This window comes from Macaca nemestrina, chromosome 11, assembly GCF_043159975.1.
Source record: "Macaca nemestrina isolate mMacNem1 chromosome 11, mMacNem.hap1, whole genome shotgun sequence".
Taxonomy (NCBI): Eukaryota; Metazoa; Chordata; class Mammalia; order Primates; family Cercopithecidae; genus Macaca; species Macaca nemestrina.
In genome coordinates, this window is record NC_092135.1 from 72,279,660 (window position 1) to 72,307,417 (window position 27,758).

The window sequence follows — 27,758 nt, forward strand, 5'->3', positions numbered from 1 at the left end:
GAAACTTCTAAGCAGTAAGGCATTCAAGAGAAAGCACAGCATAAAATTCTGGAAATTCTGCAGCCTGACAACACAACAGAAAAGAAAACCCTATTTTCTGGGGAGAAATTCAAGCCGGCTGCAGAAATTTGCATAAATAATGAGAAGCTGAATGTTAATCACCAAGACAAGGGAAAATGTCTCCAGGGTATGTCAGAGACCTTCACGGCAGCCCCTCCCATCACAGGCCTGGAGGCCTAGGAGAAAGAAAAAAGTGGTTTCCTGGGCTGAGTCCAGCCTCCCACCTGCTGTGTACAGCCTTTGGACTTGTGCCCTGCATTCCAGCCACTCCAGCTATGGCCATTGCTTCAGAGAATGCAAGCCCCAAACCTTGGCAGCTTCCATGTGATGTTGGACCTGCAGGTGCGCAGAAGGCAAGAATTGAGGTTTGGTAACCTCTGCCTAGATTTCAGAAGATGTATGGAAACACCTGGATGTCTAGGCAGATGTTTGCTGCAGGGGTGGAACCCTCATGGAGAACCTCTACTAGGGCAGTGGGGAAGGGAAATGTGGGGTCGAAGCCCTCACACAGAGTCCCTACTGAGGTACTATCTAGTGGAGCTGTGAGAAGAGGGCCACTGTCCTCCAGACCCCAGTATAGTAGATCCACCAACTTGCACCATGTACCCGGAAAAGCCACAGATACTCAACACCAGCCCATGAAAGCATCCAGGAGCAGGGCTATACCCTGCAAAGCCACAGGGGCAGAGCTGCCCAAGGCTGTGGGAGCCTAGCTATTGCATCAGCGCACCCTGGATATGAGACATGAAGTCAAAGGAGATACTTTTGGAACTTTAAGGTTTAATGACTGCCCTATTGGATTTTGGACTGGCATGGGGCCTGTACCACCTTTGTTTTGTCCAAATTGTCCCATTGGGAATGAGTGTATTTACCCAATGCCTGTATTCCTGTTGTATCCAGGAAGTCACTAACTTGCTTTTGATTTTACAGGCTCACAGGTGGAAGAGACTTGCCTTGTCTTACATGAGACTTTGGACTTAGACTTTTGAGTTAATGCTGGAATGAGTTAAGATTTTGGTGGACTGTTGGAAGGGCATGATTGTGTTTTGAAATGTGAGGATATGAGATCTGGAAGGGGCTGGGGTGGAATGATACGGTTTGGCTGTGTCCCCACCCAAATCTCATCTTGAATTGTAGTTCCCATAATCCCCGCGTATCATGGCAGGGACCCAATGAGAGGTACCTGAATCATAGGGGCAGTTACCTCCATGGTGTTTTTGTGATAGTGAGTGAGTTCTCACGAAATCTGATGGACAAAACCATCAGAAAAGGAGCTTTTCCTCTTTTGCTCAGCATTTTTCCTTGCTGACACCATGTGAAGAAAGACGTGTTTGCTTCCCCTTCTGCCATGATTTTAAGTTTCCTGAGGCATCCCCAGCCCTGCAGAACTGTGAGTCAATTAAACTTCTTTCCTTATAAATTACCCAGTCTCAGGTAATAGCAGCATGAGAACAGACTAATACTAATACAAGACTAACACAGATCAGTAAACAAATGCTTTCTTCTTTTGGGTGGTAAAGTTGCATATTTTTCTATTGTGGGATTATACCATAATTTATAATTTATTTAAGTAGCCTCCTACTGTATAAATGGGCACTTAAGAAATTTCCAATATTTTGCTATTAAAACTTTGCCGCAAGAACTCAATACACAGGTAATTTCACACACATTTGGCAGGGTTTTGAAAAGGATCAAGGCATTGCCAAGGAAAAAAACAGGGCAAGATATTACTGGCAGAGGGAACGACTCAGGCAAAGGCCCAAAGATGTAGAATAGAACTAAGTAGTTCAACATTACTAATGTATAAAATCTGAGGTTGGGCCGAGGTGGGCAGATCACCTTAAGTCAGGAGTTCGAGACCAGCCTGGCCAACATGGTGAAACCCCATCTCTAGTAAAAATACAAAAAGTAGCCAGGCATGGTGGTGTGTATTTGCAATCCCAGTTACTTGGGAAGCTGAGGCAGAAGAATCACCTGAGCCCGGGAGGTGGAGGCTTCAGTGAGCTGAGACTGCGTCACTGCACTCCAGCCTGGACAATAGAGTGAGCCTCCATCTCAAAATCAATCAACCAATCAAATAATCGATCAATCAATCTAAAGTGGGAGAATAGTAGGGGAGAGAAGGAGAAAAAAATGGAGTGAGATTACTTGGGCTCAATCCTGTAACATTTTAATAAGGGGCTGAAAGAGATCAGATTTGTGCTTTAAAAAAAGACGATTCTATCAAAATAACTTACATCCATACAATGGAATATTATTTAGCAATAAAAAGGAATAAAGTGCTGATACATGCCATCCCATGTATAAACTTCAAAAACATTATGGTGAGAGTAGCCAGTCACAGAAGACCACAGATTGCATGATTCCATTTAAATGAATTTCCAGAATAGGCAAATCCACTAACAGAAAGTAGATTAGTGCTTGCCTAGGGCTGCAGAGAGGGAGGAGAGTTAAGGAGAAATGGGAGTGACTAACAGGTATGGGGGTTTCTTTATATTTTTTGAGACACGGTGTCTCACTCTGTCACCCAGGCTAGAGTATAGTAGCGCAATCTTGGCTCACTGCAACCTCTGCCTCCTGGGTTCATGTGATTCTCCTACCTCAGCCTCCCGAGTAGCTGGGATTACAAGTGCCTGCTACCATGCCCAGCTAATTTTTGTATTTTCAGTAGAGACAGGGTTTCACCATGATGGCCAGACTGTCTCGAATTCCTGACCTTGGGTGATCCAACCACCTCAGCCACCCAAAGTGCAGAGATTACAGGCATGAGCCACCGTGCCCGGCGGGGGTTTCTTTTTGGGGCGATGACAAAGTTCTAAAATTGTTTGTGGTAATGATTACTTAACTCCATGAATATATTTTAAAAACCACTAAATTGTACATTTTACATGTGTGTTTATATGATATGTAAATTTATCTCAGCAGAGCTGTTAAAATGAAAAATGACTATTCTGAGGGCTGTGTAATGAATGGATTTGAGAGGATTCAAGATTGGAGGCAGTAGAACCACTTAGGAAATGCAACAATATAGGTGAAAAATGATGAGGGTCTAAATTAAGACACAGGCAGTAGTGACAGAGAGGAAAGACGGATTCAAGAGATATTTGGAAGGTAAGACCAATAGCATTCGGTGATTGACTAGATAAAGGAGTGATGGGAAAAGGGATGAATCCTGAGCTTCTGGTTTGGGTAATAGGATGAAGGATTGTTTTACTATCTATATTTCTACCCATATGAGATAGCAAGTATAAAAAGGGCAGATTTGGGGTAAAAAAAAACTTTTATTTCAGATATGTTGAGTTTGAGGTGCCTATAGGACATCAAGACGTAAATGTCTAGATAGCTGTCTGGAGCCACATCAAAGTTAAGAAGAGAAAACTGGGACTGCAGATCTGAGTCATGAGTAAACAGGCTAGTTAAAACGGGCTAGCTGGATGTGATTGCTTGGGGCAAGGATACTAAGTAAGCAAGAAGTGGGCCAAGGATGAAACTTTGGGGAACACTTATATTTTAGGAGCAGGCTAAAAATAAAGATCCAGTGAAGTTGATGGAAAAAGAAGTCTACTAATAGAGCGGGAAAACTAGAAGAGAGTAGTTACTACAGCTAAGGGAAGAGAGACTTTCACAAAAAAAGGAGTTTACAGTGGTGCTATTGTCAATAGCCGGTTTGTAAAGTGTTTGCCAGTTCACAAGAAGACAAATAAGGAGCTTGGACCACAATGTAAATTAACTGCTTCCTTCATTAACAATATCAAGAAAAAAAAAAGAACAGCTGAACTAAAACAGTGTATCCTGTGACATAAATGACTGAGGCAGCGCATAACAATACATAACAGAGTGACCAGCAGATGTATAGCATTCACTCTTATTTCTGGTGAACAAATGAGACCTTAAAACCTACCAGACTCTTTGTAAGCTTGGGAAACTGAAAACGAACAAGGAAAAAAAGAACCTACTGGACTTTAATAAACCCAACATGCTTAATTTTACAATTAGAATTTTCTTTCTTTCTTTTTAAATATAGATGGGGGTCTCACTTTGTTGCCCATGCTGGTCTTGAATTCCTGGCCTCTCAAAATGTTGGGATTATAGGTATGAGCCACCATACCTGGCCCTTAAAATTTTCATGGTGGAACTCTTTTGCACTCTTTGATCAAACTCCTTTGTTTCTTCCACTTCTATTTCTTAAAAACAAACAAACAAACTTTACTGGAGTATGACATATAAAAACTTGTACATATTTAATGTATACAACCTGAGTTTGGTGACAAGTATATCCCTGAGAAACCATCACCACAATCCAGACTATAAACATATCCATCATCTCCAAAAGTTTCCTCCTACCCGAATACATTTTTCTATTTATCTTCATTTAATATAGTTCCTCTATCCTTAGTTAATTAAGAATGTTAGAGGTTACCCCCTCTCCCCATAAAGTATTAACTATCTAGAAAGGTCTGCTAATCAAAAACATTTCATTCTTCTCCTCTATCCTGGGAAAAGTATAAAACAGATCACAAAGGCCAACAGTATTTGGTACATTTTACTTAACACTTTACACGGATGAGAAGAATGTAGGTTCTAAGCCTATAACTGCTTTACTGAATTTCTCATAGGGGATTTGCAAAAGTTATTCTCCGTGGATTTCTTTTTTCTTGTAAGAAAGCTGATTCAATGACTTTTATAACGCTAAATGTCAAAAGTTCCAGTAAAAAATTATGATTTCTCGGGTATATTTGTCTCTAAATATAAACAGCAACTAAGCAAGCAACTGAATTCCATCTAATCTCTTCATTCTTGTAAAACTAGTAATAGCTGACCCCCTGAGTATGCAGAGAAAGGAAACGTCTGTGTTTGCTGTCAACAGTTACTGAGCCAACCAAATACAAGAAACCTCTCCCTCCCACAGTTGCAACCACGCAAACACAAACTGGTGCGGCGGAAAAAATCACTAGGTTAATCGGGTGTTCCAGATTCTAGTTCTGGTACAACATTTAACTAGCTGTGTAACTCTTGGCAAATTTGTTTCCTCATTTATAAAATAAGGAGATGGGGCTGGATGATTACCAAAGAGCTTTCAAGGTGTATCTGCGTTATTAAAATTTCATGGGGGAGTTACTAAGAAAAAATGTTTAATAAGGCTCCTTAGGAAGGTAACAGTGAAAAAAAGTTGAGAATCACTGGTCTAGAAGTGAGAGTATATAGCAATATCTCATCACCTCAACTGGTTCTAAAAACAAATAAAAGCTTAGTTATTTTCACAACTTTCTACATAGGGGCAATCAACATTTTATTGAGCACCTCCTCTCTGTAGCGAACAGTGATAGATGCCTACGTTGTTTCAAATCCTTTATCTCCACTATTTCACTTAATCCTCACAATTAAGCCAATCACCCTTAATTTACAGATTAGGAGACTGAGGGTCAGATATTACAAATATTTTGTGCAAGGTCTTAAGGCTAAAAGTGACTGCTCGAATAACTAGAATCCAGATTTGACTCCAAAGCCGATTCTTTCTAATTCACTCTTCTGCTTTTCATTACTATGATATTCACCAAGGTATTACACCTGGTAGACCTGTAATTACGTAAAACACTAAACTTCAACGAGGTCATTAAAAAGACACTAGATTATTGGGTAAATTTTTTAAAGATCTATCTTAAATAAACGTGGAGACTTCTTTGTACAGAAAAGTAGAGTTCAGAAGCCGTGATCCCTGGGATCCGAAAAGACAAAAAACCAGAATCAGCTGAGAGAAGTACTGAGGAATTTTGACATTAGTCTTCACATATTATGGATTTACATTCCGGGCGACAAAGATTCTCTAGGCCGCCGGTCTCCTCGCTGTTGCAGAATAAACGCTGAGGATCCCCTGCGTCAGCGAGCTGCTCAGCAGAGAAAGGCGAGACTACGGGGCTTTAGGCCTAGAGACGCGGGGCTGTCCTACGGACCTCAGAGACATCACCACTTTCACTTCCAGCACCTCAGGGAAGGCAGTCTCCGTGGGCCTGATCCCTCCCCGGGTCTCTTTACTCACTTTTTTGATGTTGGATTTGGAGGCAGGATGAAAGTCTTTCTTACACATGAAGTTGGCGAAGGATTTCCCCATCTTAGAACTGGAGCTAGGGAAAGCAGCACCTAGATCTGTAAGTAACGTAAACAAACTCAGTCTCCTAACCGGAACTGCTTTTCCAGCGGCAGGGGGAACTTCCGAGGTCAAAGGTAACAGCTTCCGGCAACTGATGCCTACACTGGCCAATCCTCCCTCCGTCCACCTGTCACTTCGGGTAGTTTGGAGGCCAGGTGAGGGGCGTGCACGGGGGAGGGGCGTGCATAGTTGAGACAGAAACCGGGAAGACCCAACTGTGGGGCGGTACTGCTTAACCGAGGGGCTCCAGAGCCCAGCTGCGCTGGCTGCGATTTGAGCGCCCAGGGCCGGGGTGCGGGGTGGACCGCGGCGGCCCTTCGACCAAAGGTGCTTGAAGCTCGAGCCCATTAGTTTCTGTGAACTCTGACTCGAGCTGCAAAAACTTTTCTGCACTGTTTTTCTCATCTCTGTTATGGAGATAATAATTCCTGCCCTAACTGTAGTATGTTTGCGAGAATCCAACGATATGTTTCTGAAAGCGCCCGCTGAACTAAGAGCGCGTGAAATAGAATGAGACAGCTTTTCAAGAACGGAGGCCCTTGCCCCAGCTGTACGGTGCTGGCGCCGAAAGACGTTCAATAAAGACTTACTGAATGACGAATACACGTTAGGAGTTAGTAAAATCTCTCAAGGCTTCACCTCCTCAGTGGGCTAGGTGCCATTCTAACCAGGCGGCAAGTTTCCTTAGCTTTCCCTACCACCCCAGTTAGGCAGCTCAGATTACCTATTGCAGCTTGATGGACCTTGGGACTCCAGGTTTTTGAGTGGACGTGGCTGCTTCTGCAGCAGGTGACCCACCAACCAAGCTCTCTATCAGGGTAATGTTAAGAATAAACTTACGCCGGGCGCGGTAGCTCACGCCTGTAATCCCAGCACTTTGGGAGGCCGAGGTGGGTGGATCACCTGACGTCAGGAGTTCGTAGACCAGCCTGGCCAACGTGGTGAAAACCCGTCTCTACTCTAAATTAGCCGGGTGTGGTGGCACGCGCCCCTGTAATCTGAGCTACTCGGGAGGCTGAAGCAGGAGAATCACTTGAACCCGGGAGGCGGAGGTTGCAGTGAGCCGAGATTGCACCATTGCACTCAGCCTGGGCAACAAGAGTTAAACTGTCAGGAAAAAAAAAAAAAATAAGACTTTATGAGAAATTTTCTCTCTTACCAAATAACAACAACAGCTTTCACGTGAATATCTAGTATGTTCTATGCACTGTGCAAAACACTTTACATGTTGCCTTATTAAGTTCTAACAGCCCATCAAACAGTGTCTTTTTTATTTTACTGGTGAGGCAGAAGGCATAGGGAAGAGAGAGATTAAATAGTCTGCCAAAATTATATAGTGATGGAACTAACTATAAAACACAAATAGAAGGAGATCCAGGACATAAGGATTGAAACACAGAAAGAAAATAACAGAAGCCATCAAGACATCAGACTTCTCACTAGGAGAACAGGAAAACCCTTAGGAGTTTCAGGCTGAAGTTTTTCTTTACTCATTTTGTTTTCTTTTTAAGGAAACATTTATTATATTTAAATTTTGTTTTTAAATTGCTAGCATCTGCCTGTGTAAAGCCATTCTAAGGTTTTGTCATTATTAAAGGAAAGAAGGAAACTCTGTAAAACAATGTGTCCATTCTGGCAGCGAAATAAGGATCTTTAGGTGTTCTATTATAAGTGAAGATCTAAGATTTTCCAAATTACAACTGAAGAGGTAACCTAGATATTAAAGTATATAATTGCGATTTATAAATTAAATATGTGAACTTTCTTCTAGAAATGCCAACAATTTAAAATTATATTGACATATTTTTGTCTGAATGAGTCTGTTTCAAAATTTCAGTCTCATCAGAATTATAATCTGTGTGTATTATTTCCCAGCTCAAATAAGACCCCTTCTTCCTTCCCTTGAGGAAGCATGGGCACATAAGATTTTTTTCCATAAGACAAGTTCCAGCAATGAGAATACAAAGATTAGTAAGACATACTCCCAGCCCTCAAGGATCTCATTGTCCAGTAAAGGGACTTATATATACACAAATGTAGTAGAATCTAGCCTTTACAACAGTAGAGCTAGGTACAGGGATTTCCAAATGTGGAAATGGTGAAAGGAAATTCAGGGAAGACTTTAGGAGAGAAAGATCTTAGAGAATAAATGTGAACTATAAACTGTAAGAAGGTAGTTTTCATTGCCATTTTCTTATTGAGTTGTAGTACAAGATTGAGTCCCAAGTCATAGTCTTATTGATTTTTAGGCTATAGTATACAAAATGTAAAACTTTAATGAACAACCAAGAATGGTCACTCATGCCTGTAATCCCAGGGCTTTGGGAGGCAGAAGAGGGAGGATCTCCTGAGCCCAGGGGTTCCAGGCTGCAGTGAGCCCTGATTGTATAACTGCACTCCAGCCTGGGTGAAAAAGCTAGACCCTGTCTCCAAAAAATAAAAATTAAAAAATCAAAGCTTTAATGAACATCCTTAATTAAATATGGCAATAATATCCTTTGGTCATTGAGTAAAATTGTTTGTTTTTATATACTTAAAGGTGTTTTTTTTTTAAATTTTAAAATATCTGTATAATTTTTAGTTTAAAAAATGGAACCTTTTTCCTGTGACACGTTCGTGGCATTACCTCCAGCAACAGTCGATAACAGGATTATTTTTGGAAAAAATTCAGATAGACTCTGTGATGAAGTACAAGAGGTAGTTTATTTTCCTGCTGCAGTTCATAATAACCTGGGAGAACATCTTAAGGTAGGTGAAATAAATGTTTTGTTAGCAATATCATAAAGTTATTTAAAAAATATCATAAAGTTATTTCTATAAATAGGAACTTGGAAGGAACTATAAAAGTTAAAATTGAGGAATTTACATTTGAAAAATAAATGAGTCAGAAATAAACCATAATCTTTTATTTCAGTGATTTGGAGGAAGTTGAAATAATAATAAAATTATCCATTCTTCGAATAAATATTTGAATGCTCTCCATATGCAAGCATGTTAGATAGGGCAAGAGATTTAAAGTCAGCTGTCAAGACTCTGACTATTCCAGGAGCTTAGAGTCTAGTATAGGAATAAGATGTGTATGCATTATACCCCATTATAAAACTGGGTGGTTTAAATGCTAAATTTAAGTAAGAGTAGCATGCTGTGGCAGCAGAAGAGAAGGAACATTTAATGCGGCTTGGAGTTAGCTGGAATTTGATGGACAAAAAGGATCCTGATTCTGAATTGGTATAGGTTCTTCTTGATGTAGAATAGGAAAGTCATCCCAGACTCTGGAAATGACAGTTTTATGACACATCAAAAAAGGTTTTTTAGGCCCTATGTTAACACTATCAATATACATTTTATGCAGTCACTTGGTAGTATACACATTAATTAAAGGATCCTTTAAAAACTTATTTTAAAAACCAATTTAATGTGGAACTTAAAATGAGAGCTTCAAATTATGCTATTGTTGCTAATTCATACTTTTTAGATTTTATTTTATTGATATTCTAATATTAAAACATATTAAATGTTAGACTGTTTTCTGTATCCTATGTCATATTTTTTTCTTTTGCTAAGACCACTTATTCATCTGTGATACCATTTCCACTTTATTTCTTCAGATATAAATCTAGCCTGTCCTGTAAACCAGTGGTTCTCATTCTTTTCATTGCTGTGGACATACCTAATAGATGACTTCAAAATGTGATGTGAGATTCCTATGACAAAACTCTTGTATTTGAAGGCTACCAGATGGGTACTTATATCACTAATTAAGAAACACTGGATATTGAGGTTGAGAACTACTTCCTTAAGCTTCAACTCACACATCTACAAAAATGTTTCAAGATATTACGGCTAGAGACCATCTTTTTCCTGAGCTTCAGTAGCACCTTGTCTTCACTTCATGACCCTAATACTTTATACTTTATTTTATCTTAATTAATGTACCAGTTTTAGTTTCTCAAAAGTGAGATCTTTATCTGATTCATCTTTGTAACTACCATATCTCTTGGCAGAATGTTTTATAATAGGAAATGCTCAGCAAATATTTGAATGAATAAATACTTTAGGGTTATTCTGGATATGTTTTAAGGGTAATGCTTTTATTATTGAAAATTTCAATTTACTTATATTTCCTTTAACTCTTTCATAACAGTCTTGTCTTCTGACTGATTTTTTTAAATTCTGGATTTTGATAACTTTTCTGGTTTTGTGGTTCTTGCTATGACTTTTTTTTTTTTTTTTTTTTTTTTTTTTTTTACAGTGTACGTATATAGAAATTGATCAAGTTCCTGAAACGTATGCTGTTGTCCTGAGTCGCCCAGCATGGTTGTGGGGGGCAGAAATGGGAGCCAATGAGCATGGAGTTTGCATTGGGAATGAAGCTGTATGGGGAAGAGAAGAAGTTTGTGACGAAGAAGCACTATTAGGAATGGATCTTGTCAGGTTATTTTTTGTTACGTTTCATGCTATAGACCTTTTCTAATTCGTAATTTTTGTGTAACTCTTACTTGTTTTCTTTTCCTATTTTTGAGGGGGCTTTGATACTTTGCAGTTTGTGTCAAAATGTTTTAAAGTACCGGCATGCAATTTCATGACTCTCAGTTTTGTTTGGTTTTTTAAATTAATTAATTTTTGGTTTTTTGAGATGAGATCTCACTGTGTCATGCAGGCTGGAGTATAATGGTGTAACCATGGCTCACTATGGCCTTGAATTACTGAGCTCAAGCAATCATCCCACCTGAGTCACCCAAGTAGCTTGGATCAAAGGCACATGCCACCACACCTGGCTAATTTTTAATTAAAAAAAATTTTTTTTTCAGAGACTAGGGTCTTGCTATGTTGCTTACACTTGTCTTGAACTCCTGGCCTCTAGTCATTCTCCTGCCTCAGCTCCTGAGTAGCTGGCATTACAGGCACAGGCACCATGCCCAGCTTTCAGATATTATTATTTGGGAGAAGGGAAGAAGTAGGAAATTATGATTCATTGGAAGTGCCTAACATATTTTAATCACACCTTAACTAATTCTCACAATAACCTCATGGGCTATCGTGCTCATTTTACAAAAGAGATATCTGAGGTTCAGAGATGAAGTAACTTGACAGTGAATTACCAACTTCAAATTTGATAGGTTTGTTTGACTCTAGAAACTTTGTTTCCATGATTCCAAACTGACTTCAGAAGGAAAAATTTTAAAGTTAGATGTCATTTCATCTGTTAACTTGGAAGAAATTTTACTTGGGGAAATCTAAAAAATCTCATGAGCATGAAATTATTTAAGAAAAATAATGGAAATTTATTTTAATCTGAGAACTTTATATTTTTGTTTTAGACTTGGCCTTGAAAGAGCTGATACAGCTGAAAAAGCCCTCAATGTCATTGTTGACTTATTAGAAAAATATGGCCAGGGTGGAAATTGCACAGAGGGTAGGATGGTATTTAGCTATCACAACAGTTTCCTAATAGCTGATAGGAATGAAGCCTGGATTCTGGAGACTGCAGGGAAGTACTGGGCAGCAGAAAAAGTACAAGGTATGGACAACTTTTTGTGATTTAACTTGTTTTTGCAATTAATAAAATATACCCTTACCTGTAGATACTGCATTTAAATGCTTCCAAGATTAATAATCTAGTATAATGAAGGGTTGAACTGTAAGGGAAATTTAAAAATTTGAAAGAACAATGGAAAAAGTGCCATAAAGAGCTTTCTTGAAAAATATAAAAAGGTAGCATTACCTCTGGGAATATGAATTTCATATAACCTGTATATACTTTCTTTGCTGCAGCTCTTGGCCGTTTCATCGTACTTTTTCACTTTAATAATCCCGTACAATTTCTTCCCCATTAAACTTTGGGCTGCACTCCAAAATCTTATTTTAGTGTGGAGGTGAGGAAATGAGAGTGGGGTTAAAGACAGGTGTTTGTGAGTTGGTGGTTGGAAAAGCTATGTTGATACAATAGTAAAACACAGAAGTTTGATATCTTTGAATAAAACATTATTTAATTGTTTTAGAATGCTTTGATTTTTCATTCTCATTTCCTTTGTGATCATATATTCCTCTAATTTTTCAAGTGAGGAAAGCCAGAGATGTAAAGTGATTTAAGGTGGTAAATGAAAGACCTAGAATTTAAATATTTTTATCTTGAATCTCGTCACTAGAACATAGCCTTATGTTTAAGCATAATCATGTCCATCTTGGGTATTTAACTCCTGGACTCCTAGTTTACTAGAGAGATAAGATACACGTGTGAAAATGTTAAATGGTGCATGAATGATACAGACACATAGATGCTCTGAACATTTAGAGAACAGAAAGGTTATTATTGTGAGCTAGAGGAGTTCAGAAAGGCTTCATGAAGGTAGCCTTGAACTTTGGAGGATTTGGGTGTTATTTTTCAAAACAGATCATTACCAGTTGTTTTGATGGACATTTTGTCTTATGTTTTGCATATATGTTTATTAATATATAACATCGTAGTTAGAAGTTTTCTTTTTGTGATAATTGGCTTGATAATACCATTGAGCACTTTTATTTTATTAAATGTACTACATGCAAGAGAGAAATTAATAAATACATTTTGTTGAAAAAGCCCCACCTGGCCATCTAAAATGAACACCTTCATTGGGTCTCATTGTCTAGCTGTAGATTAACTTAGCCAACTGGTTTCTCTTTCTATTACTAACTAAGCCCAATAACTAAATTGTTAAATGACAGGGAATTATTTATTAGATGGAAAATTATTGGCTGGGCATGGTGGCTCATGCCTATAATCCCAGCACTTTGGGCGGCTGAGGCAGGAGGATCACTTCAGCCCAGGAGTGTGAGACCAGCTTGGGCAATATAGTGAGACCTCAATTCCACAAAAAATACAAAAATTAACTGAGTGTGGTGACGTGTACCTATAGTTCCAGCTACTCAAGAGGCTGAGGTGGGGAGGATAGCTTGAACCCAGGAGGTCGAGGCTGCAGTAAGTAGTGGCACAATGTAGACATTATGGACATGTCACAGTGCTGCAGAGATTTTGTTTATGGCCAGTTTTGGAGCCTGTTTATGGCCAGATTTTGGGGGGCTTGCTCCCAACAGGTGTGGCTATAAAAGGGCAACATGAGGGATCCCTGTGGTGATGGAAGTATTCTTCATCTTGACTATAGCAATACCAATATTCTGGTTGTGATGTTATACTACAGTTTGGCAAGATGTTACCATTGGGGGAAACTGGGTGAAGGGTACACAGTATCTCTCAGTATTATTTTTTTATAACTGCATGTGAATCTATAATTATCTCAAAATAAGTTTAATTTTAAAAATAATTCATTTATCTTTTTAAATATGTAATAGATGCCCATGGCACAAAATTTAGAAGTCTATATTTACGTTTACATAGTGAGTAGGCATCATAATGTACAGATACGTGCTTTATGTTAAATATGACTTTTCTTCTTTCTCCTCTTCTTTGAAAATAGAGGGAGTTCGTAATATTTCTAATCAGCTTTCCATAACAACCAAGATAGACCGGGAACACCCAGACATGAGAAACTATGCTAAGCGGAAAGGTTGGTGGGATGGTAAAAAGGAGTTTGATTTTGCTGCAGCATATTCCTATCTTGACACAGCCAAGATGATGACTTCATCAGGCAGATACTGTGAAGGCTACAAGCTTCTAAAGAAGCAGAAAGGTAATTTTATCATATAAATAATATTAGGATGACAAACTATATTTTGTGTAGATGTAATATGGGAATGACAAAATCTATTTTGGAGAATTATAATTAGTAAAAAGATTGTTCTATTAAAATGAAAACTATTTATTTATCATAAAGCTATTTTTTGAGATAAGTATTATACGATTGTGAAAGGGTCATGATTCTTTTGAAGGTAAAGTTCAGATTTTCCATGCTCAGATGCATTTTTTCAGTTCTTATTAATATTCTTAAAACAAAATTGAGATTACTTTTCTTCTGAGAATTCACTGCAACCTGGAGACAGGCTTCTTTGACTATTGCTGCTGCTGCTGTTATTTATTTTTGGGTAGTACTCTTATCGATTATTTTCTTATATATAGAATTTCTGGCCAGAAGACAAACTGAGCAGATATACAAATTCCCTCTTTCCACTCCAAAACTTGAGAAATGTTGGATAAAACATTTAAACATTAAAGACATATATAGCTAAGTTCAAATACAAGAAGAGAAAATCACCAGGTACCAAAAATGAAGAGAGGGCCCACACAATCCTCCTCATCTCCGTGTCAGTTGGGGGATTCTGGACCAGATATACACCTTAGACGCTAGAGTGTTAACATCCATGAGAATGTATGTGTATAATTGAAAAAGATCAACATTTGGGGAACAGGAACTGGACTCCTTATTAAGGCTACGAGTCTGAAAAATGCTAGTCCACTCCCTACCCAGAGTTTAGGATGGAATTGAGCTGCCTGCTGCTCCAGGATGTGGATCAATACAGTTTCTTGTAAGAGATTGAACTCTGAGCCATATTTATTTTGGGAGCTCACCTGGAGCTAGCTGGTGAGAAACAAACACTGGTTTATAACCAGTAAACCAGACAAGATCCCAGCATACCTGTATTTCTATACCCATTATATGAATATTTGATATGACAAATATTTATATTTTACTCAAATTTCCTATCCAAATGGGAAATCTGCTATAATGAATCTACATGTATTTGCCATTGAAAATATTTGTTACATGGGGGTTCAGGTGAAGATGTAACTTCTACGACTATTAGGATAGTTTCTACTGTTATGTCCTCAAGTTCACTCATCTTTTCTTCTGCATTTAATCTGCTATTAATCTCATCTAGTAATATTTTAATTTGTTATTATAATTTTAATCTCTACAAGTTCCATTGGTTCTTTCTGTATAACTCCCATTTCTCTATTCTTTACTTTCAAGTTTTAAAAAAATCCTTAAGCATGTTTAGCATCTTTATAATAACAATTATAAAGAGTGGCTGGACGCCGTGGCTCATGCATGTAATCCCAGCACTTTGGAAGGCCAAGGAGGGCAGTTCATTTGAGGTCAGGAGTTCGGGACCAGCCTGGCCAATATGGTGAAACCCCATCTCTACTAAAAATACAAAAATTAGCCAGGTGTGGTGCAGGCATCTGTAATCCCAGCTACTTGGGAGGTGGAGCAGGAGAATCGCTTGAACCCAGGAGGCGGAGGTTGCAGTGAGCCGAGATTGCACCACTGCACTCCAGCCTGGGCAGCGGAGCCAGACTCTGTCTCAAAAAATTTTTAAAAATTAAAAATTAAATAATTAGAGTATAGTTCATTAACATTTAATGGAGGCTGGTTCTGGTTGCAGGTAAGATGGAATAAGTAAACTCTACTCTGTCTCTCTCTCTCTGAATATATCTGAAAATCTGGAAAGAATGCATGGAGCAGCTTTCTGAGGAGTCTTAAAAGTAAAAAGGAGCAGTCAGCAGGGCAAAAAAAGCAGAGTCAAAGCAGGAATGATCCAGGAGTGAGTTTCATGGTTGTGGTTGTTGTTGTTGTTTTTCTCATTTCATCCAGCCTAGTGTTAAACAGCATGAATCCCAGAACTATGTACTGGGTGTCAACAGAAAGAGCTCCAAGAGATACCTTCTTTTTCTTGTCTGAGGAGAGGGAAGGTGGACACCAACAAGACACAGCATGGGAGAAATCTCCTGGGAATTTTTATTTAATTAAATTAATTAATTAATTTTTTTTTGCTTCTTGCTTTCTGTCTCATCCCAGCTCCCAGGTAAACTCCAGTTCTGAATCTGCAATCTTGTGATGGTTATGTGATGATGGTAGCAGCTGCTGGGAGGCATCTAAACTCTAAGGGAAGGGAATTCTCTCCCACTAGAGGAATTGTGGTCCAAAGACCATAGGAGAAGTTCTGTTGCTTTTTGCCCTCTCTCTGTTTTCCTGCCTCTTGGCCTCAGAGGCAGACCCAGATGTGGGACGCAGTTGGGCAAAGAAGGGAGACCACCAAGGCTCTGTTGTTCTAGCTAGAGGACCTGGAAGGGGGATCCCTGGAAGCCAGAATGTTAGGGAGAATTGAGAAGCAGAGGTAGCTCAAGAAAGAAATCCCATGAAGTTGTATAAAAATACCTGGGCCTACCCTAAGCTGTACATAGGTGTATCTGACCCTAAATAGCATACCAAAGCCTTTGAGAGCTAACCTATAGAGTAGACAACTGCTCAGTTTCCATACTGGCCACTGGATAGCGCTCTTTTAGGACAGTAAAAGAGCACTGCAGAAAGGTTTTGTAAACAACTGACATGGGAATCTAGCCCACAGAAGATGGCTCAAAACTATGATTAGACATACAGTAACATGGAGGAAATGAACCAGTTCCTTGAAAGCTACAAACCACCAAACTCACCTAAGAACAAATAGATAATTCTTGTTTTAGCACATACTTTAGTTGGTTGTACTCAGCCTGCAAATTCTGTCTCCTGGTTGGCAACTCAAATTTCAGTTTAGCTCTTTTATCCTTAGCTGAGCTGTTTGCCGTCTGCCCCACACATGCTTAATCAGCAATCAGATGGAGATTTGGGCAGTTCTTTTACACAGAATTTGGGGGTTCTCTCTCTCTGACTCTCTTTTATGTGATTGCCCCCTCACTTTCTTTTCTTTTCTTTTTTTTTTTGTGTTTTTGAGACCGAGTTTTGCTCTGTCACCCAGGCTGGAGTGCAGTGGTACGATCTCAGCTCACTCTGGGACTACAGGCGCATGCCACCATGCCCGGCTAATATTTGTATTTTTAGTAGAGACGGGGTTTCACCATATTGGTCAGGCTGGTCTCGAACTCCTGACCTCAGGAGGGTGGAGGTGATCCACCCTCCTAGGCCTCCCAAAGTGCTGGGATTACAGGCGTGAGTCACCGCACCCAGCCTGCCCCCTCCCTTTCTACTGCTTGTGGTTGAGGTCTGGTTCTTCAGGCCAGAAACACCAAGGTTTTCTATTGCAGCCTGCATAGAATGACACAGCATTGACCATGGGCTTCCCTCAAGCTAAAGCCATAACAAAAATAAACTTACCCTATGCTTCATTCTGTCTCCCAACTTTCACCTTTCCTCCAGAATGTTACTTCGGTTGTTAATTGTAAAGAGCCTTCAGGTAGTTGTTTTTCTGTATTTTGTCCCAAGTTGATAGTTATCTGCAGGACGGTTGACCTGATAGGAGCTCACTTAGCCACACTGAAAGTAGAACTCCTTCCCATGTCATTTAATATTCTATGATATTATTTTACTTATAAAAATTAATATATTCATATGATTCAAAATTCAAAAGTACACAAGATTATACAATGAAGTCTCTCTTTCCTACCCTGTCCCGATATATTCAGTTTTTTTTCCCATATGTAGTTCCTTATGTGTTCTTCCAGAGATGATATATGCTTAATGAAACAAATATGTAATTTTTCTTTTTTTACAGAAATGATAGTATGCTCTTCATGCTATTTACACTTTTCTCCACATAACTTTAGTTAGCAATATACAGTGTAGACGGGTTAGCAATATATAATGTAGATCATTCTGTTTCAATATATACAGAACAGAACAATCTCTTTTTTTTTTTTTTTTTTGAGATGGAGTCTCACACTATTGCCCAGGCTGGAGTGCCCTGGTGCAATCTCAACTCACTGCAAGCTCTGCCTCCTGGGTTCACGCCACTCTCCTGCCTCAGCCTCCCGAGTAGTTGGGACTACAGGCGCCCACCACTGCGCCCAGCTAATTTTTTGTATTTTTAGTAGAGATGGGGTTTCACCGTGGTCTCAATCTCCTGACCTCATGATCCGCCCGCTTCGGCCTCCCAAAGTGCTGGGATTACAGGCGTGAGCCACTGCACCGGGCCAAGCCACCATGCCCAGCCCCATGACTATTTTCTAAAAATGAGTTTGTAGAAGTAGAATGTCAAGTCAAAGCTTATGCACATTTGAAGGTTTTTGAAACACATTGTTAAATGACCACCAGAAAAGTTACATAAATTTAAATTACTGCCAACAATATTTGAGTACCCATTTTCTAACATGCTTATCAATAGAGGGTTTTTTCAACCTTTATAAATTTTGTAGGCAAAATGGCATGTAAATATATACACCTACTATGTACCCACAAAGAGAAAAAAGAAAAAAATGGCATGTTATAATTTTAATTTTTTTTTAGTGAAATTAGATATATTCTTACATTTACTGAAAATTTGTAATTACTTTGTAAGTTGTTTATTAATGTATCCTTTTCCCATTTTCATATTGGGTTATTATAACTCTTAAAAAATAACTTCCAATGTATTTTTTTCCTTTGCTTCTGGATAATTCCAGCAAAGTAAGTTTTATTTAGATTACTGAGTGGCAGATAGTTGCTAAAAGGGTCATGCTACTAATAAAAAATGTGACGAATATACCTTCCTTCACTTGAAGGATAAAATGTTTCTGTTAAAAAAAAAAAGTGTTTTGAGACAGTGTCTCGATCTGATACTCAGGTTGGAGTGCAGTGGCGTGATCTCAGATCACTGCAACCTCTGCCTCCTGGGTTCAAGCGATTCTCGTGCCTCAACCTCCCGAGTTGCTGGGATTCCAGGTGTGCACCACCATGCTAGGCTAATTTTTGTATTTTTTTGTAGAGCTAGGATTTTACCATGTTGCTCAGGGTGGTGTCGAATTCCTGGGCTCAAACCATCTGCCCACCTTGACCTATCAAAGTGCTGGGATTACAGGTGCGAGTCCTTGTGCCTGGCTGGTAAATGGTTCTATAAAGCAGTCAGAAAGCAACTACTCTGAGATGGATCAGTCAGTGATTGATATTTGCTTCTCATGTATTCATTAAACAAATTATATGCTAATTATTATGAGGGTGTGGCCAAAACATTAAGGAATTGATTACAACAGTACAGGATGGCTTGGTCTGGGGTCCAGGGCCACCAAGCAAGGTTGTGGAGAATCATGCCCTGCACAAGGGGGCAAGTGGGGCTGAAATCCAGCCCCACTGTCTGCCCCAAAGAAGAGGCTCCTTTCTCTAATTTTCATAAAGGTTAGCCAGCCCAGAAATGGCAGTGGTGGCATGGAGATGGAGCAAAGTGGACAGATTTGGCATATACTTTGGTGGCAGAATGGACAGGACTTAATTAATTGGAGTGAAGGTTAGAGAGAGAGAGATGCCCCAAATGAATACCAGGTTTCTGCTGGGAACCAGTGAACAGTTGGAAATGCCATTTGTAGAGATAGGCTAGATGGAAGATTTGAGGGTAGAGAGTGTAGTTTTCCATTTTAGAAGAATCAACTCCTCTGAGATAATAACCTAACCATCCCAGAGGGATGATTTGCATCTCCCTTTGTCTGAGAGGACAACTCATCCTCTTCCCTTCCTGGGTTTAGAAATTTACCCAAAAAGGGCCGGGCGCGGTGGCTCAAGCCTGTAATCCCTGCACTTTGGGAGGCCGAGACGGGCGGATCACGAGGCCAGGAGATCGAGACCATCCTGGCTAACACGGTGAAACCCCGTCTCTACTAAAAAATACAAAAAACTAGCCGGGCGCGGTGGCAGGCGCCTGTAGTCCCAACTACTCGGGAGGCTGAGGCAGGAGAATGGCGTGAACCCGGGAGGCGGAGCTTGCAGTGAGCTGAGATCCGGCCACTGCACTCCAGCCTGGGCGGCAGAGCGAGACTCCGTCTCAAAAAAAAAAAAAAAAAAAAAAAAAAAAAGAAATTTACCCAAAAGGTGGTGGTGATTGAGGGTGCAGCGTGGGGTAGGAGTAGTCTCAGGAGGTAGGCACTCCTATCCACTTGAAATTCAAGATATTAACTCAAACCTGTAGCAAAAATAGAGTATGATTGCAGTGAGCCGAGATCGCGCCACTGCACTGCAGCCAGGGGGACAGAGCAAGACTCCGTCTCAAAAAAAAAAAAAATGATTCTAGAATAAAGCTGATGCTGTTGGATATTTTCAGTCTTTAATTGATAGGTACACAGGAAGTGGCGAAGGATTTTTTTACATGATGTTATAAGTACATTCCCCTGTATATATGTTTCTTTTACTTTTTATTATTAATGTTGTTTGGTGCTAATACAGCTATTTAAATAAATCCAATCTCAGTATAAGAAAAGGAAAAAGTTTGACAGAATATTTGTAGAATGCCTTTACATTATTGTTTTCAAAGTAGTTAATATCTTATTTATATTTTAATTTCCAAAAGAACATGTTATAATATGAAAAGTTTTCTGTAAAGTTTCTTAATGTTAGTTTATAGTTTTACAAATAGGTTATCTAAACTTTTTCCCCCATGTAGATAGATAAGTATGTAGAAAATGCTAAAGCATGTTATACTAAGGATTTTAATTTTTGACTTATTGTAAAAGGAGAGCATCAGGAAAAATAGCTAAAGCATGCGAGGCTTAATACCTAGGTGATGGATTGATAGGTGCAGCAAACCACCATGGCACACGTTTACCTATATAACAAACCTGCACGTCCTGCACACATATCCCAGAACTCAAAATTTAAAAAAGAAAAAAAAAAAAGTAGATCAGAAGTGGCTGTTGCAGCAACACCTACTCCCATTTATTAACTGCTTTTATCAAGGGCCAGATACTGTACTAAATGATTTAATTATATTCTTTTTTTTGAGGTGGAGTCTCGCGCTGTCCCCCAGGCTGGAGTGCAGTAGCAAGATCTCAGCTCACTGCAACCTCCACCTCCCGGGTTTAAGCGATTCTCCTGCCTCAGCCTCCCAAGCAGCTGGGATTACAGGTACCCGCCACCACACCCAGCTAATTTTTTGTATTTTCAGTAGGGAGGGGGTTTCATTTTGTTGGCCAGGCTGGTCTCAAACTTCTGACCTCATGATCCGCCCACCTTGGCCTCCCAAAGTGCTGAAATTATAGGCATCAGCCACCACGCCCGGCCTAATTATATTATTCTTTAAGCAACCATGTGAAATAGGTATCTTCATTTTACAAATGAAGAAACCACCAGTGTTTGTGCTCTTCTCTATGAAATTGAAAAAAATGGACTTTCTTATTTGTCATATTTTTCTCTCAGCACCTAATTCACTATGTTGTGTGTGCTTAGTAAGTATTGAATAAATTAAAGTATTGTTAGTTGATTTGAATTACATTGTAATTTGCAGATAGTTTAACAAAGATCACTGTTGTGTACTTTTTGCTAGTAATAAATTTAAAGGCTCAGGAAATACATTTAGCAGATATTCTTTAAAAACGAAGAACAACAATGCATAATTAAGATGGAGAGGAAAATGCCAAGAATTCTAAGGTTTAGGGTAATTGGACAAAAGGAAGAAAAAAGATAGAAATAATTATAACCAATTAGCTACTGCATCATAATTATAATTCAGTTATATTTAAGAATAACTGAATCATAGATTTTAATTGCATACATGATTATAGGAATAGATGCATCTGACATGAAACTTACTTTTTCTCAAGTGTGAAGTATAGTTCATCTAGCTTTCTGTGCTTTGACAAAAGAATATCTTTCTAATACTTTCACAGAAAATTGTCTACCAGTACATTATAGTTAATTTTTCCTATGATTTTTCTAGATAGAACAGCCTGCCTCTCTTCTTTCCAACTATCCCTACCTGATAGCTATTAACTGTGCTGCATGTATATCCAAATTGAATCTATATTCACTCATGTATTTTAAATAACTAGCTTAAATTGCAATGAAATTACACCCTGTGTTTTGCATTTATTTTACTGAACCCTGCCACTGTAGTCTCAGTACTTATTCAATGCTTGCTAGTGGATTACTTATAGCTATCCTACTCAAGTGATCATGTAAATCCTCCTTTCATTTTGAGAATTGTAGGTTTTGAATACAGAAAATATTTTCATAATACCTGTATTATCACAGTATTATGGTTCTGACACTGTTTTTATTAAAATTTGCCATTTATAGGAGTTTGGATTTGAATCATTTTAAAGGCTTACTAGGTGTTGAAACTGTGTGCCTGATATATAGGTGTGGATGGCAGGTTTTTGCTTTATTGTTTAGTTTTAATATTAAGGGCTGCTTTTAGGCACACCTTCTTTACTGTGTTTTTCAAAACTAACAGAAATATATTGCTTCTGTAACAAGTTATCTATAAATTCAATAAGTTATTTTTCTTGATTTTGAAGTAATGGCTATATTGTGGAGAAACTGGATAAGACAATGTAGACTTGTATAAATCTGTTGTCATTAACATAAAATAGTTGGTAACCTGCATAATTAACTGAGGGCAGAACATTATATTATTTTATATGGAAGTCAGTTTTAATTTGAAATATTATGAGTTACAATTTGGATACAGGCTTGCCGTGAGCTTTTTCTTTTAATTCCCAATTATGGGAATAGTGGGGCAGGGAGTGGAGATTCTTGCTTTTCATGCGCTCTTTTTTTTTTAACAGTTACTTCATTTTTTATTCTTTTACTGTCATTTTAGGGTTTTGAGAGAGAGGAAGGAGATATCTGTGGTTAATCAACCATGATAAGTGAAAGTTTTTTGTTTTTTTAGAACTAATTGAAATATAATAATTAAACATTTCCATATAAAGTATCTAAAAATATCTGTTGGCAGAAACTATGTTTTGTGATCGATCGACTGATTGATTGACAGGGTCTTGCACTGTCGCCCAGGCTAGAGGGCGGTGGCACGATCATAGTTCACTGTAACCTCAATCTCCTGGGCTTCAGCAGTCCTCCTGCCCCAGCCTCCTGAGAAGCTGGAACTACAGGCATGCATTACCACATGTGGCTAAATTTTTTTTTTTTTGGTAATAGATGGCACACTTGCCATGTTGCCCAGGCTGGTCTTAAACTCCTGGGCTCAAGTGATAATCCTGCCTCAGGCTCCCAAACTGGTGGGATTACAGGCATAAGCCACCATACCTGGCCTGTTTTGTTTTTGTTTTTTTTTTTTAACTGTACTTGTTACCTGGATTCACCACATTCATTACTGTTATTAAGAAATTGGTACTACTTCAGGGTAAAAAGAGATTGATGTATTTAATAAATGGGAGGCATAATAGTGCAGTGGAGTGTTAAAAAGCACAGGGCTGGTTATGAAGGAGTAGCTGGTGTTAGACCAACTTCCTTCCAAGAATAACTATGAGATCTGAAGGGAGAAAACCCCTGTTGTTGGAAGACATGGATGAATACCCAAAAGAGTACACAAAAGAGTAGAGATGAGGAGCCTAGATCCTGAAGACTGAGAGAAGACTTTACACATTGAGAAGACCTTGGCTTTCTAAATATCACAGTTTCTTAATGCAATTGCCAACTTCTAAGCAGCACGTAGGTAGGATGAGACATGACACTGTGAAATCAAGCAGAAAGTAGCTGCTAGGCGCCCTAAAAGCTAAGCAGAGATTTTTTGCAGTCTCACAAGGCCTTAGGGACAAAAATTTGACTGGAGGGCCAACCAAGAAGGTACCTGGGAAATACCCCTAAGCTTTCAATTGAGATCCCAGAAATGCTACTCCTTAGGAAGAGTAAGAACAAACAAGGGATAGACTAGTCTCAACACTGGATCAAGGTTATCTACGTATATTCTATCTGGTTGCCAGAAGAATATTAAATGCTCTGTGAAAGAAAGTATCACGTAGAGCCTCTATAACATTTCCTTCAGTTGGAAAGTATCAGGCGTGCTAAGAAATAAGACCAAATGACTGAAAACCAAGAGAAAAAGTAGATGGTAGAATCTGACATGTAGGCTGTCTACACATTAGCTTTATTGGAAACAGACTTTAAAATTACTATTATGTATTCAAAAGAATTAGATGAAAAGATGGAGAATTTCATCAGGGAACTGGAGTCTGTAAAAGACCCAAATGGAAATAATACAACTGAAAAATTATAACTGAAATTAAGAATTCAATAGATTGATTTAACAACAGATTAGGTATAACAGAAGAAAAACATTAGTGAACTGGAAGATCAGTAGAAAAGATTCCAATTCAAACAGAGATAAAAGTTTAGAAAATATAGACAAGGATCTGAGAGGCATATATAGGACTCAGTGAAAAGGTCTCATATACATAAGATTGGAGACTCAACAAGAAAGGAGAGAGAAAACAGGGAAGGGCAAAAGCAATAGTTGAAGGATATTGGCCAAGAATTTCCCCAAACTAATAAAAGTCATCAAGCAACAGCCTCAAGAAGCTCTACAAATCCCAAGAAGGACAAACAAGAGGAACCCACACCTAGGCCCATCATAGTGAGATTTCTGAGTGGGAAAAAAGAGAAAAATCTGAAACACATCCAGGGGAAAAAAAGTATCTTCAAGAAACAAATATAAAGCTGACAGCTAACTTTTCAACAGAAGGGAGGGAATTCTAAAGACTGTAAAATGACAACTTTAAGGTGATGGAGAAAGATAATAACTACTAATTTAGAATTGTATAGCTAGTGAAAATATCCTCTAAAAATAAAGGTGAAATAAAACAGAATTACTAGACAATTGGCACTAAAAGAAATGCTAATGGGCATTCTTCAGGCAGATAGAAGCAAGGTACGCAGTAGTAGATGAAGAGCAGCAGAAACAGTAAATACATAGGTAAAACTAAACAAACATTGTTGAAAATAATAACTTCTTAACCAACGGCCATAGCTGCAGTGCTTAAAGTCTATTGTGCATGGATTTCATGGAGCACTATATTTTCCACAGGATGCTTTTGGCCAGTGACTGAGAGTGGCAGGGAGATAAAGGCAGGCCCATTCTAGGAATACACAGGACTCCTCTAATGGCTAACGTGGATCAAGGACTCCTTGACAGCCTGGCCAGGCTTTTCTTAGATGGCATGGCAGCCTGGGATACTTCTCCAACTTCTCTTCCTTCTCTACTAAACTCAGACTTCAGATTGTATCATAGTCTGATGATTCTCTGAGGCTTTCCAGGTTCCCTCCCCATTTTCTGTCACAGGCATTTCCCCTAAAATATTTGATCCCATGTTGTGGCATCTGCTTCTCAGAAGACCCAGACGAACACAGTAGAAATTAAAATGCATTAGAATAGCACAAAAGATAGGCAGTAATTGGAGCTAAGTTATGTATGGGTCCTTCTTACATTAATTGGTAAGTGGTAAAGAACTAATTTAAGGCCAACTGTAGTCAATCAAGAGAAAGTAACAAGATTTTTTAAAGTGTATAAATAATAAGCTGATGGGAGAACTGTAGTAATAAATACTTGATAAGTTAAAAAGAAGACAAGAATGGAGAAAAAGAGACAAAGAATAGATGGAATACATAGAAAACTAATAATAAAATGGTCTACTTAAATCCAAATCATCAGTAACTATGTTATATTTACTGAATTTTTTCAATTAAAGACAAAAGACTAGGCACAGTGGCTCATTCCTGTAATCCTGGCACTTTGGGAAGCTGATGGGGGAGGATTGCTTAAGGCCAGGAGTTTGAGACCAGCCTGGGCAATGTAGCAAGACCCCCATCTCTGCAGAAAAATTTAAAAATTAGCCAGGCATAGGCTGGGTGCAGTGGCTAACACCTGTAATCCCAGCACTTTGGGAAGCCAAGCTGGGGAGGATCACCTGAGGTCAGGAGTTCAAGACCAGCCTGGCCAACATGGTGAAACCCTGTCTCTACCAAAAATACAAAAATTAGTTGGGCATGGTGGCACATGACTGTAGTCCCAGCTACTTGGGAGGCTGAGGCACGAGAATCACTTGAACCCAGGAGAGCCAAGATCGCACCACTGCACTTTAGCCTCACAGAGCAAGACTCTGTCTCAAAAAAAAAAAAAAAAAATTCTGTAAGGGCAATGGGATTGAATATATTTTTGCATTATTAATTCCTTTTTCTAGGAATTTTTTACCTGTTACAATGGCTTTGAGACTTTGCATATTTATATTAGAAATAAAATACCTTTCTTGTGATAGTGGAATGAATCTAATTGTAGTTGATACAAAGTTTGTTTATAGTCAGTCTCTTAATTTATGTCAAGACTAATAACTCATGTATTATCAGTAGAGAAAGCAGTTCATATTTGCAAGGCATCTGTATATGCATATGTATTTGATGATTTTAAAAATTATTTCCCTAGGAAATATAACTTTTGAAACAATGATGGAAATTCTTCGAGATAAACCAAGTGGCATTAATATGGAGGGAGAATTCCTGACCACTGCGAGCATGGTTTCTATTTTACCTCAAGACTCCAGCCTTCCTTGCATTCACTTCTTTACAGGGACTCCTGATCCTGAGAGGTGAACCACAAAATACTATAAACCAGCAAGGGGTCAGGGGATGGAGTAAAGTCATTAGTATGTTAGTAATTTTGTCAGGATAAATTTTTGTTGTACAACTAGGATGATAATTTTTAATATATTTTCTGTTCAGGCTTTAATCTGCAACATCCACATATGCGTAACTGTTCTGTTTTTATGGGGAGGAAATGTGTATAGTTTCTTGTATGCGTTATCCCTACTCCTTCTTCCTACAAATAGATTTAACATTGTCAAGAAAAGAAAGTAGATTTTCTTACTCAGATTTCAGATATGATATTAGATAATTCATAACAGTACAAAGGTTAAATGATGTAGTTGTGCAAGATTTACTTATACACTCATATCTAGAAAATACATATGAAACTTAAAATATCAATAGTTTCAGTTTAATTATTATTATTATTATTTTGAGACAGAGTCTCACTCTGTCACCCAGATTGGAGTGCAATGGCATGATCTCAGCTCACTGCAACCTCTGCCTCCCAGGTTCAAGAGATTCTCATGCCTCAGCCTCCCTAGTAGCTGGGATTACAGGCGTACACCACCATGCCTGGCTAATTTTTGTGTTTTTCGTAGAGTAGAGACAAGATTTCACCTTGTTGCCCAGGCTGGTCTCCAACTCCTGGCCTCACGTGATCCACCTGCCTTAGTCTCCCAAAGTGTTGGGATTACAGGCATGAGCCACTGCATCCAGTCCAGTTATATTTTAGGTAATACTTTTGTTGACTATCTTGATTTAAGTCACTAGTATCTCACGAAATGCACATTACATTTAGAAATGATTTTATATTCACTATCTCTTAGTGTAGCAGCCTTTCATATTATTAAAAATATCTTCAAGAAAATGGAATAAAACATTTGAGTCTTCCTTTTTTTTTTTTTTTTTTTTTTTTTACATGGGTCCTTGCTCTGTCGCCCGGGCTAGAATGGAGTGCAGTGGCACAGTCAGCACACTGTAGCCTTGAACTCCTGGGCTCAAGTGATCCTCCCACCTTAGCTTCCCTAGTAGCTGGTACTGCAGGTGCATGCCACCATGCCTGGCTAATTTTTAATTTTTTTGTAGAGATGGGGTCTGGCTATGTTGCCCAAGGCTGTTCTTGAACTCCTGGTCTCAAGAGATTCTCCCACCTTGACCTCTCAAAGTGCTGGGATTACAGGCATGAGCCACTGTGCCCAGCATGTGTCCTCCTTACTGACACTGGCGCTGATGTTCACCCCAAGTCCTAATCCTCAGTCTATAACATTAATGGTTGTTCTTATCCTCCACCTGTGGAATGTGAAGTAGGAAAGACAAACTATTACTTTGCTGACTCTGTTTAT

At 38.8% G+C, this 27,758-nt stretch overlaps 2 protein-coding genes across 5 annotated transcripts in view; one reads left to right on the forward strand and one right to left on the reverse strand.

The window, feature by feature from the left end:
• LOC105483209 (corepressor interacting with RBPJ, CIR1) overlaps nt 1-6,276 on the reverse strand; it is a 46,967-nt gene extending 40,691 nt beyond the window's left edge. The window contains 1 exon segment of the mRNA XM_011743935.2: nt 6,098-6,276. Within this exon segment, the coding sequence (XP_011742237.2) occupies nt 6,098-6,169 (72 nt within the window). The 5' untranslated portion in view covers nt 6,170-6,276.
• Nucleotides 6,277-6,281: 5 nt separating this feature from the next.
• Nucleotides 6,282-27,758, forward strand: part of LOC105483210 (secernin 3) — a 33,025-nt gene continuing 11,548 nt past the window's right edge. For 2 of the 4 annotated variants that reach the window (XR_011609874.1, XM_011743936.3), the window contains exons 1-6: nt 6,282-6,363; nt 8,790-8,956; nt 10,461-10,642; nt 11,530-11,729; nt 13,663-13,875; nt 26,255-26,417. Coding sequence is in view for 3 of the 4 variants with exons in the window: in XM_011743936.3 (XP_011742238.2) it covers nt 8,798-8,956; nt 10,461-10,642; nt 11,530-11,729; nt 13,663-13,875; nt 26,255-26,417 (917 nt within the window). In the remaining variant the exon portion in view is untranslated. Of the gene's footprint in view, nt 6,364-8,789; nt 8,957-9,719; nt 9,904-10,460; nt 10,643-11,529; nt 11,730-13,662; nt 13,876-26,254; nt 26,418-27,014; nt 27,149-27,758 lie in introns of those variants that run through there. The other 2 variants (XM_071072966.1, XM_011743937.3) reach the window with 2 other exon arrangements.